The sequence below is a fragment of the Podarcis filfolensis genome, assembly GCF_964270895.1.
Source record: "Podarcis filfolensis genome assembly, chromosome: 16".
Classification (NCBI taxonomy): domain Eukaryota; kingdom Metazoa; phylum Chordata; class Lepidosauria; order Squamata; family Lacertidae; genus Podarcis; species Podarcis filfolensis.
The window spans coordinates 20,491,918-20,510,008 of NC_139620.1; the positions used below are offsets into that span (position 1 = coordinate 20,491,918).

At 45.2% G+C, this 18,091-nt stretch overlaps 1 protein-coding gene across 3 annotated transcripts in view; it reads right to left on the reverse strand.

Annotated features, from left to right (window-relative positions):
• Window positions 1-1,763: 1,763 nt before the first annotated feature.
• Window positions 1,764-18,091, reverse strand: part of TBX5 (T-box transcription factor 5) — a 93,947-nt gene continuing 77,619 nt past the window's right edge. For all 3 annotated transcript variants that reach the window (XM_083590297.1, XM_083590298.1, XM_083590296.1), the window contains exons 7-9: window positions 17,776-17,867; window positions 12,393-12,619; window positions 1,764-2,857 (exon numbers count right to left, since the gene is read on the reverse strand). In XM_083590297.1, the coding sequence (XP_083446423.1) occupies window positions 2,271-2,857; window positions 12,393-12,619; window positions 17,776-17,867 (906 nt within the window). In that variant the 3' untranslated portion in view covers window positions 1,764-2,270. The remainder of the gene's footprint in view (window positions 2,858-12,392; window positions 12,620-17,775; window positions 17,868-18,091) is intronic.

The following is an 18,091-nucleotide window of genomic DNA, read 5'->3' on the forward strand; positions in this document are numbered from 1 at the left end:
CTCAGTCTCAATCTTAATTAAATGATGGGGAACGTGTGACCCTCGGGATGTTGCTGGACTGCAACTGGCAATGCTGACTGGGCCTGGCGGGATCTGGAGTGTGACAACATCTGGAGGGCCACAGCTTGACTACTCTTGCCCTAAATAGAAGGACCTCTGACACCAGGGATGAGCAAACTCAAAGTGCAAAGGCAATTAGTAAATCTGCTGGGGGAGGTGGAAGATGGAGAGGTCCTTTTTCAAGACAAGACATAGATGAGATGCATGAGAACATCATGATTTGCTGGATGATGTGCTTGCTATGCAAAAACACAGTACCATCAATCTTTCCCAATAGTGGCAGGGTTGGGGGACATGCGATTGGACTCCAACTCCTATCAGCCTCAGCCACCATGATCAATGAACAGAGGTGATAGAAGTTGGAGTCTAGCAACATCTTGAGGGCCACAGGTTCCCAACCTCGTGCTAGAAAATGGTGTGAGTGCTGATCTTCTTTTGAATTCTACCAAAAAGGGCAGCCAATATACTATTCTTCTCCCTCACTGTATTATAAGACCCAGCAGTACTTCCCCATGTCCTGCTTTCATGCTTTCTCACACCTTCTATTCAAGACTGCTAATGGTGTGATGTAGAGAGAACATTATTATGTTGAATCATGGATACGTTTTAGCAGACATTGCAGTAGAGATGGGAAAACCTCAGTTGTTGTTGGACTCCATCACCCCCAGCCATCGTGGCCAATGTTCAGGGATTATGAGAGCTGGTCCAGCAACATCTGGAGGGCAATGGCCCACCATTCTTACTTTAGCGGGAGCAGAGCACTAGATGTGTGGCTGCTATTAGCATAACTTCTAATTTGGCTTGAAGAATCTGATGAAGTAGACTATTTAGTCCAGGGATGGGGAAATGGTGGCCCTCCAGATGTTGTCAGACTGTACCTCCCATCAGCCCCACACAGGATGGCCAATGCTCAGGGATGAGGGAGCTATAGTCCAATGACATCAGGAAGGAAACAGGTTTCCTGTCTGTCTTACTGCACAAAATCTTATGCTGCAACAAATCTGTTTGTGATTTAAAACAGGATATCTGTGCCATACAAAATCAACTCTCTTATAACTAGGGGTGGGTGAACCTGTCAATATTGGTTTCTCTGCATTTCTCAGTTTTCTAACTTTAAGTTCGGTTCTCCACATTTCCAGATCTGTTTAGTGTGATTTTCTAATATACACATTTTTGCATGTGATTTTGTCTAATATACTCTTCTTCTTCTTTGCAAAACTGTTTTCTGTAATGCCATGCATTGTTGTGCAATGTTTTCCTTAATATGTGCATTTTTATGCACACATTGGCTGGAGAACTGCACTGCAAAATTAGTAAACATGAAGATTTTGAAGGATGAGTGCATTTCACTTCATATGCTGTTTTCAAAAGTGTAAATAGAATGGAATTTCTCCCCCATCCCTAGTTATAACAGAGGAAGACAAAGAGAAGGCAAAATGATCAAGTTGAGTGTGGTCCATTTTTAGATGGCGGCACATTACAAAATGGACCAGGAATAAAAATGGAGCGAAATTAGGCCAGAAACTTTTCAAAGTTGAAGTGCCTGTCATAGGTAGGTACCAAAGTGTTTTACCTGTGAATTACTTCCACCCCTTTAAAAAGAAACCTTCAACCTCGAATCCCCTCCTCACCCTTTCTAAGTCTCTGTGAAAAGGGACAGGTTCTTTTCGCGAGACTCCAAGGAATATATAGATAGATGTAGATAGATAGATATATATTATCATTTATTATATAACAATGTCAATATCAACACCAAAGAAAAGAAAGAAAAGGAGAGAGAAAGAGAGAGAGAGAGAGGAGAAAAGAAAACACGACATATTCTGATCGTCTTGTATGAGCACTCTCCGTGTGTCAAGAAAGGTAGCAAAACTCCCGTGTTTCACCTGAAAACAAAACCAAACTATAATGTTGTGCAAGGGCACAAGTTGGTGTGGAAGCAATGCAAACTCAGTGTGGCTATGTCTGGGCATGGGGGGGGCTGTATGGCGTGGGGCAGGGTGGAACAGCATGGATCAGTTTGTCATTGGTCGCAAGAAAGGAAAGCCAGGAGATACAATACCATGGTCTGCCCAGAGGATAGGACACTGTCCATCTCTCGAGTGCTTAGATATTAACATTCAGTTAAAACGAGTCTTGCAAACAAACAAACAAAACACCACTCTTAGTTTGCAGTGAAATCTCTCCAGCAATCCTCTCCCTTGATTGCCTTGTTAGCTGTTCTCGCTCCATTCTGGCACCATGCCCACCCCATGCACGGAATGGTACTGGTGGGGGGAGAGGGTTCGGGGTACCCCATGGGAATAAAGGAACTCTGCTGGCTGTAGGCTGCTGGGAGGCGACTGTATGCTTGTCTGAGGTCCACATTGCCGGACAATTGGCTGGTGGGGGACGGAGGTCTGGTGCTGGAACATGGCATGCGTCTCCCCGATCTGCGATGAGGTATGGTTGGCGACTGTGGCAAGCCGGGGCATGAGGGGGCCAGAAGTGAAATGGGCAGAGAAGTGCTGGTAAGGTAGCCTGTCCATAGGCTGCATGGCAGTCACTGTGCAGCTGCTGTAGGATGGCACAGCGGACCACGTGTTGCAGCTGATGTCTTCTAGGCTGGGCACCGGTTCCGTAGGGGGCGCAGAGCTGGCGTACATGCAGGCTTGGCGCTGAGCAGACTCAGTCCTGTATGCACTGGTATTGAGTCCCTGCTGCTGGGAGTAGGTGGAGCGATAGAAAGGGTCTTCTTCTGGAGGAGACGTCTCCATGTAGGGCTTTTTGTAAGGATGTTCTGTGGTGGAGCATTCTTCGTCTGAAGAGATGAAGAGATAAAAAAAACACACACAATGAATGAGGAACACTGTGAGACATATATGATGTCCTGCTGGATCAGACCAAAGGCCCATATCAAGAACTGAATCCAACCACTATACTGGATCCTTATCTCTCCCCCACCCCAACCAGTGTTCAAAAATAACCAGGCACCAGGCGCATTTTGCACCTGGCTTTCAGCCACTTGCAACCAAGTGAAGATACCTGGGCATCAGGTGTCTCAACCATCTGAAGGTGCATACCTGGGCATCATTGGATCTGAGCTGTTTTCACATACTAATACCCCATCCTGTAGAATTCCATCAGTTCTGTTTTTTCTGCACAATTGAAATGAATTTCTGGAACGCTTATTCTGTGCAGCCTGAGGAGGAGCAGTCACCATTTAGAAAAAGAGGTCAGAATAGGCTAATAAGTATGTGGGCTGTCCCTGGGTCAAGTGACTTTTCTTCTTTAAGTTCTCAAAATTCTTAACCTAGCTCAAGGTTGTCATCTGAACTAGCCAGATGTTTAAATGAGAATCAATCACAATCAGTCCATCCTTTGAAAAATAAGGCTTTAGAACTGTTTTGCCCCCCAAAATGGCAACTAGACATTCCGTTTGGGTGACTGTAACCTTGATTTTAGGAGCCATTTGGTCCTGTATACCTGAAGGAGCGTCTCCACTCCCTTCATTCAGCCCGGACACTGAGATCCAGCGCCGAAGGCCTTCTGGCAGTTCCCTCATTGCGAGAAGTGAGGTTACAGGGAACCAGACAGAGGGCTTTCTTGGTAGTGGTGCCCACCCTGTGGAACACCCTCCCTTCAGATGTGAAGGAAATAAGCAGCTATCCTATCTTCAAAAGACATCTGAAGGCAGCCCTGTTTAGGGAAGTTTTTAATATTTAATGCTGTATTGTTTTTAACACTCGATTGGGAACCGCCCAGAGTGGCTGGGGAAACTCAGCCAGATGGACGGGGTATAAATAAATTATTATTATTATTATTATTATTATTATTATTATTATTATTATATATCTGAGTTTCTAACACTGCCCCCAACATACACACAGGCCAAGTTTGGCAGGTGGGTGGAGCCACCCACCTGTCAGTCACCTGATTTCACAATGACAAGTGCAGAAAGCCCTGCTGTTATACTCAAGTCCTGCTTCTGGACTTTTCATTTTGGTTTCTGGTTAGGCAATCTGAGAGCGGAATGTTGGGCTTCGTGGTCCCTTGCCCTAATCCAGCAGCCAAGCTCTTCTTACATTCAGTGATGGGGAATTGAGGATGATCAAGGAATTCTTTCAGTCCCTATTTTGTAGGGAATGAAACCAGAGCTGCACCTTCTGGTGGGGTGGGGGAGATGGCTGCCCACATGGGGGGCACACATGGAATCTGCTCATGGAGGAGAAACAACCAGCACCACACAGGATTAAAATCCTTCTGCTTACCAGCTGGGAATTACAAATGAGAAGAGCACTGCTGTTGTGCTCAGATTCTCCTTTCTGCCTTCCCGTTGGGAGGTCTGCTTGGCCACTCTGAGAACAGCATGCTGGGCTCTATGGGACCCCTTTGGCCTGATCCTGCAAAACGCCTCTTAGATGCAGAAGATGTGAGCTGAGCGGAAATGTAAATGTTCCGCAGGAATAGCAACATATTGTCTGACGCACGGTATGTGTGTGAGAGAGTGTACGATCCAGTTTTTTAATGCCCTCCATTAAATTGCACCCCTGCTGAGACCTCGACGCAAAATAAGTGTCTGACTGCTGGAAGGGGCAGTGGAAACAACAGCAGCAAGATTAGAGAGAGGAGCGTATCTCCTTTCACCCAGCTCTTTGGATGGAAGTCAGGCAGGCTCCCGCATCGGAGACGCCCCAGTCTAGCTTGCGGTCTATAATGGTGATGATAATAGATGCTGTCATAATACACAAATAACAACACAGTATAGGGCAGGCATTGTCTGCAGAGCAAAAGGGAAGCCTGTGAAGGAACTGTGTGCATGTGGGAGGGGATGCACATTGGGAACTGTGCAGAACAGACAAAGGAGAAGTAGGAACTGGAGGAGGAGGATGGATTTCTCTTTTGTTGGGCAAGAGGAGAAAGCTGTAGCTCAGCAGCAACGCATCTGGTTTGCACGCGGAAGGTCCCCAGCACCTGCAGGTTCAATTCCGAAGAGCTGCTGCCAGTCAGTGCAGATAATACTAAGCTCAATGGACCGAAGGGTTTAATTCAGTATAAGGCAGCATCCCATGTTAATATATAACATAAGACGAGCCTCTTGGAACAGGTCAATGGCCCATCTATTCCAGCACCCTGTCCTCAACAATGACCAACCAGATACCTCAATGGGAAGCCTGCAAGCTGGACCTCAGCAAAAGAGCCCTCTCCCCTCCTGTTGTTACCAGCATCCAGAAACATGACTGCATCAGAGAGTGAAGTCAGAGCACAGCTATCATGGCTAGTTCCTATCAAAAGCCATCTACTATGGTGGCTATCACTGCTTCCTTTGGCAGTGAGTTCCATAGTTTAACTATTCACTGCATGAAAACCATGTTATGGTCACATGACGGCACTAACTGGATCCATGTTGAATTTGGGCTACCTTGCTGCAGATTTATTTTTTTTTCTGGATACAGGCTACAGTGGTACCTTGGGTTACAGACGCTTCAGGTTATAAACTCCACTAACCCAGAAATAGTACCTCAGGTTAAGAACTTTGCTTCAGGATGAGAACAGAAATCGTGCGGCGGTGGCAGCAGGAGGCCCCATTAGCTAAAGTGGTAACTCAGGTTAAGAACAGTTTCAGGTTAAGAACAGAATGAATTAGGTTCTTAACCCGAGGTACATCCCTGTGTGAACACATATGACCATAGCTGATCCCTCTCATTACAGTGGTACCTTGGTTTACAACCATAATCCGTTCCGGAGGTCCAGTTGTAAACCAAAACAAGTTGTAACCCAAGGCACACTTTTACCAATGGGGCCTCCCCCCCCCCCAAAAAAATGGTTGTAATCCAAAAAAAAGGGACACGCACTTCCGGGTTTGACGTGGTTGTAATCCAAATGGTTGTAATCCAGATCCTTTAACTTTAAAAAAGGAACTGAGCCTCCAGACCTTGTATGCAAAGGCGCAAGCCCTTTTTACATAGAGATGGTTATGATATGCTGCAGTGTTGTTCAGTGGTTAGAGCAACTGCTCTGCAGACATAAGGTCTTCCTGATTCAATCTCCAGGTAGGGATGGGAGAGACCCCCTGCTTAAAATCCTGGAGGGTTGCTGCTAGTCTGTGTAGAACCTCAGGACTGGGAGCTAAATGTAGCCAGTGGCAGAGCAAGCCGATCAGGAGCTTGGGGGGGCATGCGTGTCCTGCGCCAGGGGGCAGGGGCGGGGCCAGCCACCCAAGGGGGCACCAGGGGGCCTCTGAGGAGTCTGCCTGCCTCTCTTGCTATGCCCCTGAATGTAGCCCCTGCAGGTCTTTGCCTGGCCCTTGGGGGTCTCCACAGGCCACACACCCCTTACCACCTTTCCTTCATACACTGCCTGAACGCTTTTCCCCTGGCTGGAATACGTCCTTGAACTCTGATAACACATCTTCCTTCCCTAGATAGGGTGTTTATCACTGACTGGTGGGTGGGTGTGGAAACCTACAGCATGAAGTTAAATTTGGCCTGCATTGCTCCATTCACTTTTGCCTCTGGCCCCACCCACCATGCACATGTGGCCCCCAGAAGGTTGCCCAGAAGGGGATGCGGCCCTTGGGCCAAAAAAGGTTCCTTGCCCTTCGTACAAACAATACTGAGCTGCACAGACCAATGGCCTGATTCAGTAAAATTTCCTTGGTGTGGGTATGAAAGAACATGTTCTATTTCAAGCAATGTATTTTGCACCCTGTATTTAATTTTTGTGATTGTAAGTTTAAATTGTTTTCAGCACTGGGTTTTAAATGTGGCAACTCACCCTGAGGCTTTACAGTGAAGGACAGGTAGTAAACAACAGCAACAACAACAACAAAACAACATAAGAATAATAAATAAATATAAATATCATCATCAGCTTCCTATGTGCCTATGTACTTTTTGCTAGTTCCATAAATCCTGCCTTTTCCTCCCACTGCCACCCGCTTGCCAATGTAGTGGATTGCTTTTGATCTAGCAAAGCCGAAAATTTCAGCCAGCAGAAGCCAGCTCACGCCCTGGAGATGCCCCATCCCAATTTACAGACTGTGCTGGAAGGTCTCTTGTCAGCGATCAAAGCATGTGGCAGCTTTGATAAATGAGCCCTCCTCTGCCCATCAAGCTTGAGCTATTGGGGAGATAGGAAGGAGACAAGGCTCTCCCCTGCACGCACACACCCCTCCCTCGGCCATCTCACTGAGCTGGGCATGCTGCAAGAGGCTTTGGGGGGGGGAGAACACCATGGGAGAGATAGTCCTCCTGCCTGTGACAATATGAGGAAATTAGATAAAGCGGGAGAGGGGAGAGGAAGGGAGCCACAAAGAGCCACCCACTCAGTGGGAATCCCAACCCTGGAAGGAAAACTTTGTTGATTCTTTATCACGCTGCCATGTTGGGAGACAGATGATGGATTGCCTCCCTGTGACCAGGGCCGTAATCAGAGTTTGGGCCATCCTCTTTGCTGTTATGGCTTGGTTTGGGATGCTTTTTTGGGGAAGGGCAGCAGACAGTGGATAAGGCAGGGTTGCATTGCATATCTATATGGAGACGGTCAAGTGGGACTGTTTAAGTGGAATAGGTTTGCCACAGCATGATATTCTGTAGACAAGGGCTGGGTGGGTGCACACACCACACAGTTAAAGCACATGGCTTCTCCCCAGGAATCCCGGGAACTGTAGTTTGTTGAGGGAGCACAATTCAAAGTCCTAAACGGCCTCGGCCCTGTATAGCTGAAGGAGTGTTTCCACCCCATCGTTCAGTCCAGACACCGAGATCCAGCTCAGAGGGCTTTCTGGCATGGGTAGTGAAGTAACAGGGAACCAGGCAGAGGGCCTTCTTGGTAGTGACACCCACCTTGTGGAACCCCCTCCCATCAGATGTCAAGGAAATGAGTAACTATATAACCTTTAGAAGACATCTGAAGGCAGCCCTGTATAGGGAAGTTTTTTAATGTGTAGTGTTGAATGTTTTTATATATGTTGAAAGCTGCCCAGAGTGGCTGGGGCAACACAGTCACATGGGTGGGGTAATAATATTAATAATAATAATAATAATAATAATAATAATAATAATAATAATAATAGTTACAGATAGGTAGCCGTGTTGGTCTGCCATAGTCAAAACAAAAAAAAAAAAATTTCCTTCCAGTAGCACCTTAAAGACCAACTAAGTTAGTTCTTGGTATGAGCTTTCGTGTGCATGCACACGAAAGCTCATACCAAGAACTAACTTAGTTGGTCTTTAAGGTGCTACTGGAAGGAAAAAAATTTTTTTTGTTTTAATAATAATAATAATAATGGTAAAAATGTAGTTCAGGAAAGAGCCAGCTACAGTTTGTTGGGAGAAGCCACAACCACCACAGAGATAGTGTGTATGCAGGCCCATGCTTCCTTGGGTGTGGAGCACTCAATGAAAGGGAAGGCCTCAACTGCCCCAAATTGTCCTTTGCCAACCTGCCACCCTCCATTTGTTTCCGACTCCAACTTCCATCAGTCCCAGCACCCCATTCATACTCATAAGAACATGAGAAGAGCCTCCTGTATCAGCCCAATGGCCCATCTCGCCCAGCATCCAATTCTCACAGTGGACAACCAGATGTCTGTGGGATTACTGCAAGCAGAATCTGAATTCACCCCCCTCCCTCCCTGCATGGTTTCCAAGCATGAGTACGTTTCTGAGCACAATTCAAAGTGTTGGTGCTGACCTTTAAAGCCCTAAACGGCCTCAGTCCAGTATACCTGAAGGAGCGTCTCCACCCCCATCATTCTGCCTGGACTATGAGGTCCAGCGCCGAGGGCCTTCTGGCAGTTCCCTCACTGCAAGAAGCCAAGTTACAGGGAACCAGGCAGAGGGCCTTCTTGGTAGTGGCACCCGCTCTGTGGAATGCCCTCCCACCAGATGTCAAAGAGAAAAACAACTACCAGACTTTTAGAAGACATCTGAAGGCAGCCCTCTTTAGGGAAGCTTTTAATGTTTAATAGGTTACTGTATTTTAATATTCTGTTGGAAGCCACCCAGAGTGGCTGGGGAAACCCAGCAAGATGGGCGGGGTATAAATAATAAATTATTATTATATTATTATTATTCCAGAAACCGGTATTCAGAAGCATCCGTGGCTCTGAGTGTGGAAGCAAAGCAGAGCCATCATGCCTTGGAGCCATGGATAGCCTTCTCATGGAACTGCCTTCGCCAGGAGGCAGCAATGGCCGCCAACTTGGATGCCTTGACAAGAGGATTGGACAAATTCATGGAAGATATAAATTGCTGGTAGCCAGGATGGCTCTGCTCTGCCTTCACAGCTGGAGGCAGCAATGCTTCTGAATGCCCGTTGCTGGAAACCACAGGGGTGATGCTCTTGTGCTTGGGTCCTGCTTGTGGGTTTCCTATAGTCATCTGGTTGTCTACAGGAAGCTGGACTGGATGGGCCATTGGCCTTATCCAGCAGGGTCTTCTTCTGTTCTTATGCTGTTGCTGCAAAATTCATGGGTTTTCAAAAACAACAATTGACATTAGGCAGGTGCCCTTACTGTTTTAGATGCCTGCTGAAAAGCATTTTTTATTTCAGCAAGCCTACCCAGACCTGACATCGATATTGTCATTTTAAAAGGTTCACTGATTTAATTCCTGTTTTTTCATGATAATTATTTTATGCCAATTTTCTTTTGAACAGTGATGTGGATTTTAGCTGTGTTTAATTACTGTGTACAATGCTTAGAAAGTTATTTGGCCAACTAACGTATAAATCTATTTTAAAATACAAATATATAAAAAGAAACAGGTGAATTGAATATATGCTTATGTTGTAATTGTACCTATATTATCTGCTCAGAAGGTCTGGATCTACTCCTACCTTATTAAGGGTGTATGGGATTGCTGGAGCTTTGTTTCTTTGAATTGATTGTCTGTAACCCTGGATATTAATGTTGTTATTATTTTAATAATAATAAATCTACTTCATTAAAAAAAACGAATACTGGGAACTTTCAAGTTGTTAAAGAAAATAAATGAATGGCCCAATGTCAAAACATTGCTCTTGAATCCCATGTGAGCTAGTGGTCAAAAGAGCCTGTGTAGTCTCTTGAAATAGCAGTAAATTTCACCCCTCGGAATAACCTTGCATCAGCTATTTAAGCGTTTGTATTAATCCTGAATCCTTTTCAGAGGCCTCCTGGCCTGATAAGCTATCTTTATCCCAGGCACCAGCTATCTCCCTGGATGTGGATTCAGCTTCTATAGAACTATGCGGCCATCTCTCTGGGTTTCATCTATGCTGCTCTTCAATAATGCAGACTGAAATTGCCGGAATAGCGGCCAATGGGAAAAGCAGCCAGAGAAATGGAAAGAGTGGGGGAGAAGGGGAAAGTGGAGGCCAGTAGCTCCACGGTTAAGCATCTGCTTGCAGACAGAAGGTCCTGGGTCCAGTCTCCGACATCGCCAGATAGAGTGGGGAGAGGCTCCCTTGCCTGAAACTCTGCAGAGCTGCTGCCAGTCAGTGTCAACTGCACTGAGCTACATGGACCAGTGGTCTGACTCAGGCAGCTTCCTATGCTTCTCTGGTTGGATAAATTACTGGTGTTCTGCATTTCCCCACAACTGGGTCATGGCTGTTGCTTCTTGGTAGACAATGCTAGATGGACTCAGTAATAAGGCAGCTTCCTATGGAGATGGACTAAAGTTCAAATTGGAGAAATGAAGCACTGGTTGGCGGGAGGATGAGGGAGTCGGAATGATGTCTGGTTTCTGTATACATGTATACTAGTGCATGCTACACAGGGCGGGGGGTGCGGGAGGCAGGCATCACTGTGAATGTACAAGCCTGTCCAGTCTGATTTCTTTCCATTTCTCTTTTTTTTTCTTCCCAGTCTGAAATTATGTTTACCACATTTCTGCATCCGTGTTTTTTTAAGGTCTCACAATAATCCACCAGCATTTCAGAGTGCATCTCTCCTAATACACCTTTTTGTACACAATTTGCCTACCCATCGGAAGGGTAGGCTTTTGTATGCAAAGGCACTTCCAAAGAACTGTATGCAACTGCGCGGAATTTTAGAATGACATGCAATGGGAAATTTTGGAATGGGTCGGAATTGTATGGAGTTTGGGAATTGTATGGAATTTTGTATGCAATTATTGTTTTGCTATGCAATCCGCCTGCAATTTTCCCTAACAAAAACATTTTGACAGGCGATATAGCCTCTAACAAAATGCATTTTTGTACATTATCTTCCCTGATACGTGTGCACTTGTATGCACACTTTTCCCTAAAACACACATTTTTTGCACATAGTACAGTGGTACCTCGGTTTACGAACTTAATCTGTTCTTGAAGTCTGTTCTTAAACCGAAACTGTTCTTAAACTGAGGCATGCTTTCCCTGATGAGGCCTCCTACTGCCGGTGCCCTTCCACCGTTCGGCTTCCGTTCTTAGACCGAGGTAAAGTTCACAAACTGGGACACTACTTCCGGTTTTGCGGAGTTCGTAACCGAATCGTTCTTAAACAGGACTGTTCTTAAACCGAGGTACCACTGCTTGGGAAATGGCACTGCAAAATTCAGAGAAGTGTGAATTTTCAGTTCGCATACTGTTCCAAGAAGCACAAATTAGATAGGTTCACTTCAAAGGGCAAACCAAACCAAATTTCTCCTCCTGTTCTTGGCTACCATGAGCCATCTCTGTAGTCATTAAACAGGGAGAAGAGATCTGTAACATGGACTCAAGAAATAAATAAATGCCAAGGACTCTCTGCCACCCAAAGATGGAGGGATCTGCCCATTTCAGTCTTTATTGGTTTCCCATTTTTTCTAATATTGGATTTTCTCTACATTCCTGCATTAATTTGCAACTTGTTTACTATATTTAAGAAATCCTCATGGAAATTCACCGTTTTAGTGAGAAGGTCTCCTAATAAACACATTTTTGTGTTTTTTCTCTGTTTTTCTTTATGCTGGTTTTGACGTCGGTATGTTGTGTATTTCTTGTAAGTCACTTTGAATTACTTTTGTAAAAAAAAGAGAGAGAGCTACTAATAAGATTAACAAATAATAAAATAATACAGTAGATAATTTAATTTTGGCATGCATCTTTGAGTAAGGTACACATTTTCGCAAGCAGTTTCCCCTAATGTAATGCCTTTTTGTATGTTATTTTCTGTAAAATATTCCTTGTTTTGAGTACTTTCCCCTAACCCATGCATCTTTGTAAACACCATTTGCTTGGGGAATCTGTGTTGCAAAATTCGGAGAAGTACGGCTCTGAAAGGGCAGCTTCGATTTGGTTCCTGTATTGTTTGTGGGACTGCCAATTGGATAGATTTGCCTCTAAAGGGAAAGCGAACCTAATTTCTCTTGCTCAAAGGGCCTGACCTTTTCTCTTGGTGCAGTGGTAAATCTGGCCGTGGTCCTGCGACACGGGGTATGAGTTGGCAGCTGGTAGCAGGTCCTGAGAAGTACTGGAAACGCCGTTCTCACACTGGAACTGAGACCCAAGGTTGGATGAGGCAGGCAGCGCCCGGTTCTCACCGCTGAAAGGGCTGTGGTTAGAAGCCACCTTCTGCCGGACGGTGCTTCTGGGAACCACTGGGTACTCCTTGCTGAAAACACAGGCAATGTTTTCATCAGTTACTTATGCTCTATCTGCACTCAGTATACCCTGCTACTTCTGGGTTGGCTTACAGTAAGCTTACAGTGCTGGATTTACGTATAAGCTAAACAAGCTACAGCTTGGGGCCCCACTCTCTTGGGAACCCCCAAAAAATTTAAAGGGGAAAAACTGGGTGTACATTTCCAAAATATAACATAAAAAACAAATGAAATAAAACCTACACACAGCAACAGTGTTTTGTGTTGTGTAGGCTCCTGTGATGTAAGTAATGGGCCCTGCCTGCTAGCCTGCTCCCTAAAATATCACTGGTTTGATCATTTCTATATAAAGTGGTACCTTGGTTCTCAAACTTAATCTGTTCCGGAAATCTGTTCCAAAACCAAAGCCTTCCAAAACCAAGGCGCGCTTTTCCATAGTAATGCAAGGAATGCAAAATGGATTAATCCATTCCAGACTTTTAAAAACATATCACATAGCGTATATTCAACACAAAAAACAGCGACAATTTGTTGTTGACAAAGGACAGCTGGACATATAAAGGGCCCCATTACCTTCAGTAGCTTAGGGCCTCATCAAACCTAAATCCGGCCCTGTCTGCACTATACCTTTAAAGCACTATGATTCCACTTTAAATGGTCATGGCTTCCTTCAAAGGATCCTGGGAACGATATAGCTTGTTAAGGGTGCTGAGAGTTATCATTTTAATTCATTTATAAATGGCATTTAACTCTGAGTAGACTTGCTAAAATGTATAAGTCTGAATCAGGTAAGTGCTGGAGATGTAATGAGGTTGAGGGTACGTTTTACCATATGTGGTGGACTTGTAAAAGGGTAAAAGAGTTTCAGGAAAAGATATATAATGAATTCGGGGGGGGGGGTGTTTAAAAGTACTTTTCCCCAAAAAAAAACCACCAGAGTCTTTTGTGTTGGGGATAATTCAGAGGGAAATTCCCAGGTGTCAAAAAAGATTATTTATGTATGCTACTACTGTGGCCTGTGTTCTGCTAGCCAAAAAATGGAAAATGAGTGAGGTCCCAACCAAAGAAGAATGGCAACATAAACGGATGGAATACACACAGCCTGCAGATTTAACATATAGAATAAGAGAACAAGAAGAACATATGCTTAAAGAAGACTGGAAAACGTTTACCGAATATATGGGTGAAAATTGTGTTTATTTAAAAACACTGGTAGCATTAAGATAAACTCAACAGTGTAAATAAATTTCGATGGATGTAACAATGGATTACTGAATAGTATAGTTCATTTAAAATATGCAGGGGTGTATGGTATGCAAAATGAACCACTGGAAGAGAAGAAGGGAAGTCATTGATTTGTGGTCTAAATGAATATTTTGAAATGTAAATTAGAAAAATTTAATTAAAATTATATATTTTAAAAAGGGTGCTGAGAGTTATTTGGGGGGTGCCCGTTCCCCTCCCAGAGCTATAATTCCCAGAGCTTCCTGGGAAAAGGGATTGAATATTAAACCACTGTGAACATAATTAAGGAAAAGCCAGGGTTGTTTAAAGTAGCTTGACACACATTGTGCAAAAGATTCTTCGTAGTCCCTTCCAACTCAATGTTTCTATGATATAATAATAATAATAATAATAATAATAATACAGTGTTTCAACCAGTAGCAGGCAGCTGCACCTGGAGGCCACCACTGAAATGTCCCATAAACAGCCGGCTATACCATTAGGTAGGGTGAGGCAACTGCTTCAGGTGGCAGGGGCGGTGGGCGGTGGCCTCTTGGCTGTATCATTCCCTATGAGGTCAGAGCTGTGTGTGCCTGTCCTGCAATGCCATCTTCAGATGAGGTGGGGGACACAAGCCCATTGCGCATATAGCAACAAGATTCATCTGCCAGTCTGCTCAGGTTCTGTACATGCGATGGTCATGGTGCCATCTTGTCCTTTGCCTCAGGAAGATAAATGGCTTGAGGGGATTGTGGGAAACTGAAATTGTGTTTCCCAACCACTCAGTAGTGCTGCTATCCCCAGGCCCACTTCTTACCCTCAGGAAAGCCTGCTAGGGCTCACCCACATTGGACGGGGGTGTTATATTTGAGTAAGCGGCCCCATATGGACAGTGCTTTGCATGCAGGAGGTCCCAGGTTCAATCCCCAGCATCTCCAGGTATGGTGGGGGTAAATTCCCCACCTGAAACACTGCATGGCCACTGCCAGTCAGTGTTGGAAGTACTGAACCAAATAGGCTTGAGTCTGTGTAAGTTAGCTTCCTAAATTCCTTTTTCAAATTTTACGTGGGTTTTTATTTTGGGAATAGCTCCAGCTCAGTGACAGAACATCCACTTTGCATTCAGAAGGTTGAAGCTGAAGGCAGGGCTGGGAATGAAACCCTGCCTGAAATCCCAGATAGTTGCTGCCAGTCAGTGTCAAGAATACTGAGCTAAAGGTACTAATAGGACTGAGTCAGTAATATGCAAGGGTGGGACCAAGGACCCCCAATTTTTTTCCAAGAGGGAGCCAGGGCCCTCAATAATCTGCAGTGATATGTACACGTCACTCGCGCAAGCAGCACGGCATGTGTGTGACCCGTCGCACGTCGTTTGGTGCCAGCCCCCTCAACTGCTGTGGCAAGACAAGATGGCATGTCTGGTAATATGGCAGCTTTCTAGAAGCAAAGGCCATGCCCCAGTTGTGGGAGAAGCTTTCAAAGTCAGGCCTTCTAGCTCAGGATTGTTGACACTGAAAGGCAGCAGCTCTCCAGAGAATGCACATGGTCGTGCCTGGCGATGCGGTGGCTTGAACTGGGGTCCTGCTGAATGCAAAGCGGGTGTTCTACTCATTACAGTGGTACCTCGGGTTACAGATGCTTCAGGTTACAGACTCTGCTAACCCAGAAATAGTACCTTGGGTTAAGAACTTTGCTCCAGGATGAGAACAGAAATTGTGTGGCAGCAGTGCAGTGGCAGCGGGAGGCCCCATTAGCTAAAGTGGTACCTCAGGTTAAGAACAGTTTCAGGTTAAGAATTGACCTTCAGAATGAATTAAGTTCTTAACCCAAGGTACCACTGTACATTATCGCCTCCTTCCCCCAAAACTAATGTCAGATTCTAGTACACATTGTTCTGAGTAGAGGACTGAAATAAATAGGAAGCTGCCCTGTGCTGAGTCAGACTATTGGCCTATCTAGCTGTGTACTGTCCACACCAGGGTTTCCCAAACTTGGGTCTCCAGCTGTTTTTGGACTGCTGCCCCCATCATCCCTGACCACTGGTCCTGCTTGCTAAGGATGCTAAGAGTTGTAGGGAACCCTGGTCTACAATGACAGTCAGGGCCTTCCCAGAATTTCAGACAGGAAGACTTTCCAAACCCTACCCGGAAATGCCAAGGATTGAACCTGCAACCTTCCGCATGCAAGGCAGATTCTCTACTGCTGAGCTATGGCCCTTCCCCATGACTGTGCTCATGGCATATTTAGCAGAACTAGTCGGTGAGGGGAAAGGAGGCTCTTCTCATACGTTTCCCAGCTGTGCTGACAAAGTCCTGAGCATGGCTATCATCTCGCAAAAACATCCCTCTCAGAAAAGGGAAATGATCGGGACCTATAAATATATATACAAGGGAAGACAGAGCATTTACGCCGATTAGAAACATGTGCTCTTCTCTGTCTGAGAAAAAGAGGCACAGTCTGAGAGCCAAGACTCCTGGCTGCCTTTGCATGTCGCATCCAGAATCTCATTGTTACATTTATGTCGGCAGCAAGTTGAAGTTGGAGATGACCACCTGTTCATAATTTTTTTTAAAACTGTTCATATTTTAGGAGCCTTATCCATTACATACATACACAGAGAGAAAGAAAGAGAGAGAGAGAGATTTGTAAAGGCAGAATTGTGTGTCCAATTAAGTCACAATGAATTCTGTCTCCAATTTATGAAGAAAATGAAAATTAGTTGACTTATCGAAGGGATATTCTTCCAAATGATCAAGGGGATCTAGTGGCACCCTTTGAAGAAAGGCTACAGCGCTGAGGACTTTTCAGTTTAGAGAGAAGGCGAGAAGGAGGTGACATGATAGAATTGTGCATGGCATGGAGAAAGCAGATAGAGAGAAAAAAATTCTCCCTCTCTCATACCATGAGAACGCAGACATTCAAATGAAGCTGAATGTTGAAAGATTTTGGACAGATACAGTGGTACCCCAGGTTACAGATGCTTCAGGTTACAGACACTTCAGGTTACAGACTCCGCTAACCCAAAAATAGTACCTCAGGTTAAGAACGCTGCTTCAGGATGAGAACAGAAATCATGTGGCGGCAGCAGGAGGCCCCATTAGCTAAAGTGGTGCTTCAGGTTAAAAACAGTTTCAGGTTAAGAACAGACCTCCAGAACGAATTAAGTTCTTATCCCGAGGTACCACTGTACAACAGAGGACTCCTCCATTGCAGTGCATAGTAGAACTATGGAACTCACTTTCTCAAGAGGTAGCAATGATGACTGCCACCTTGGATGTCATTGAAAGAGAAAGAAACAACCTCATGGAAGATCAGGCTGTCAATGGCTATTGGCAGTGAGAACAGGATGCTGGACCAGGTGGGCCACTGACCTGATCCAGCAGGCTCTTTTCAGCAAATGTGTTTGTCTGGCTGGGATGCATCCTTCCAATCCAACAATGCCTCTTGCTTGCCTAGATGCAAGATATAGCATCTTTAGAAGCTAAGGGCTTGTCCAGATTTCCTCTTGTCCCTCTGCTTTCACCCAGTGGAAACGACTCTTTAGTGGTCAATCAGAGCAAAGGGCAACTTGGGTTTGTACCAATTTACCACTAAAGAGGGGTTTTCCACACCAGTGGCATGGGACAAGCCGAAGTGTGGATGGACCCTAACCCAGTGCTTTTTTCTGGGGGGACACAGCAGTACACATACTCCTAAACATTTTGTGAATCTAAGTTTGGCCTCATTCAGGGGCAACATTTCAATATGAGTAGGAAAATGAGAGTACCCTTGAACATTTATTTTTTTTAGAAAAGAAGCACTGCCCTAACCTATTGGCTCTGCCCCCTTTTCCCTCTGGCCCAACCCACCACAGACATGTGACCCTCACAAGCTGGCTCAGGGAGCAATGTGACCTCAGGCTGAAGAGGGATCCCAGCTCATTATACACTGTGAAAATGTTTACCTTTGCATCCTCGACATTCTATGAAGCTCCATATCGTCGCTGCCTCGAAATCCTTTCGCAAAGGGGTTGTTTTCAATCTTGAGCTGGGTGATCTGAAAAGAGAAAGCAGAAGGAAGATAGTCAGGGAGGCTTTGTTCATTCTTGGACTACTGCAATTCGCTCTACGTGAGGCTACCTTTGAAGGTGACCCGGAAACTTCAACTAATCCAGAATGCGGCAGCTAGACTGGTGACTGGGACTGGCCACCGAGACCATATAACACCGGTCCTGAAAGACCTACATTGGCTCCCAGTACGTTTCGGAGCACAATTCAAAG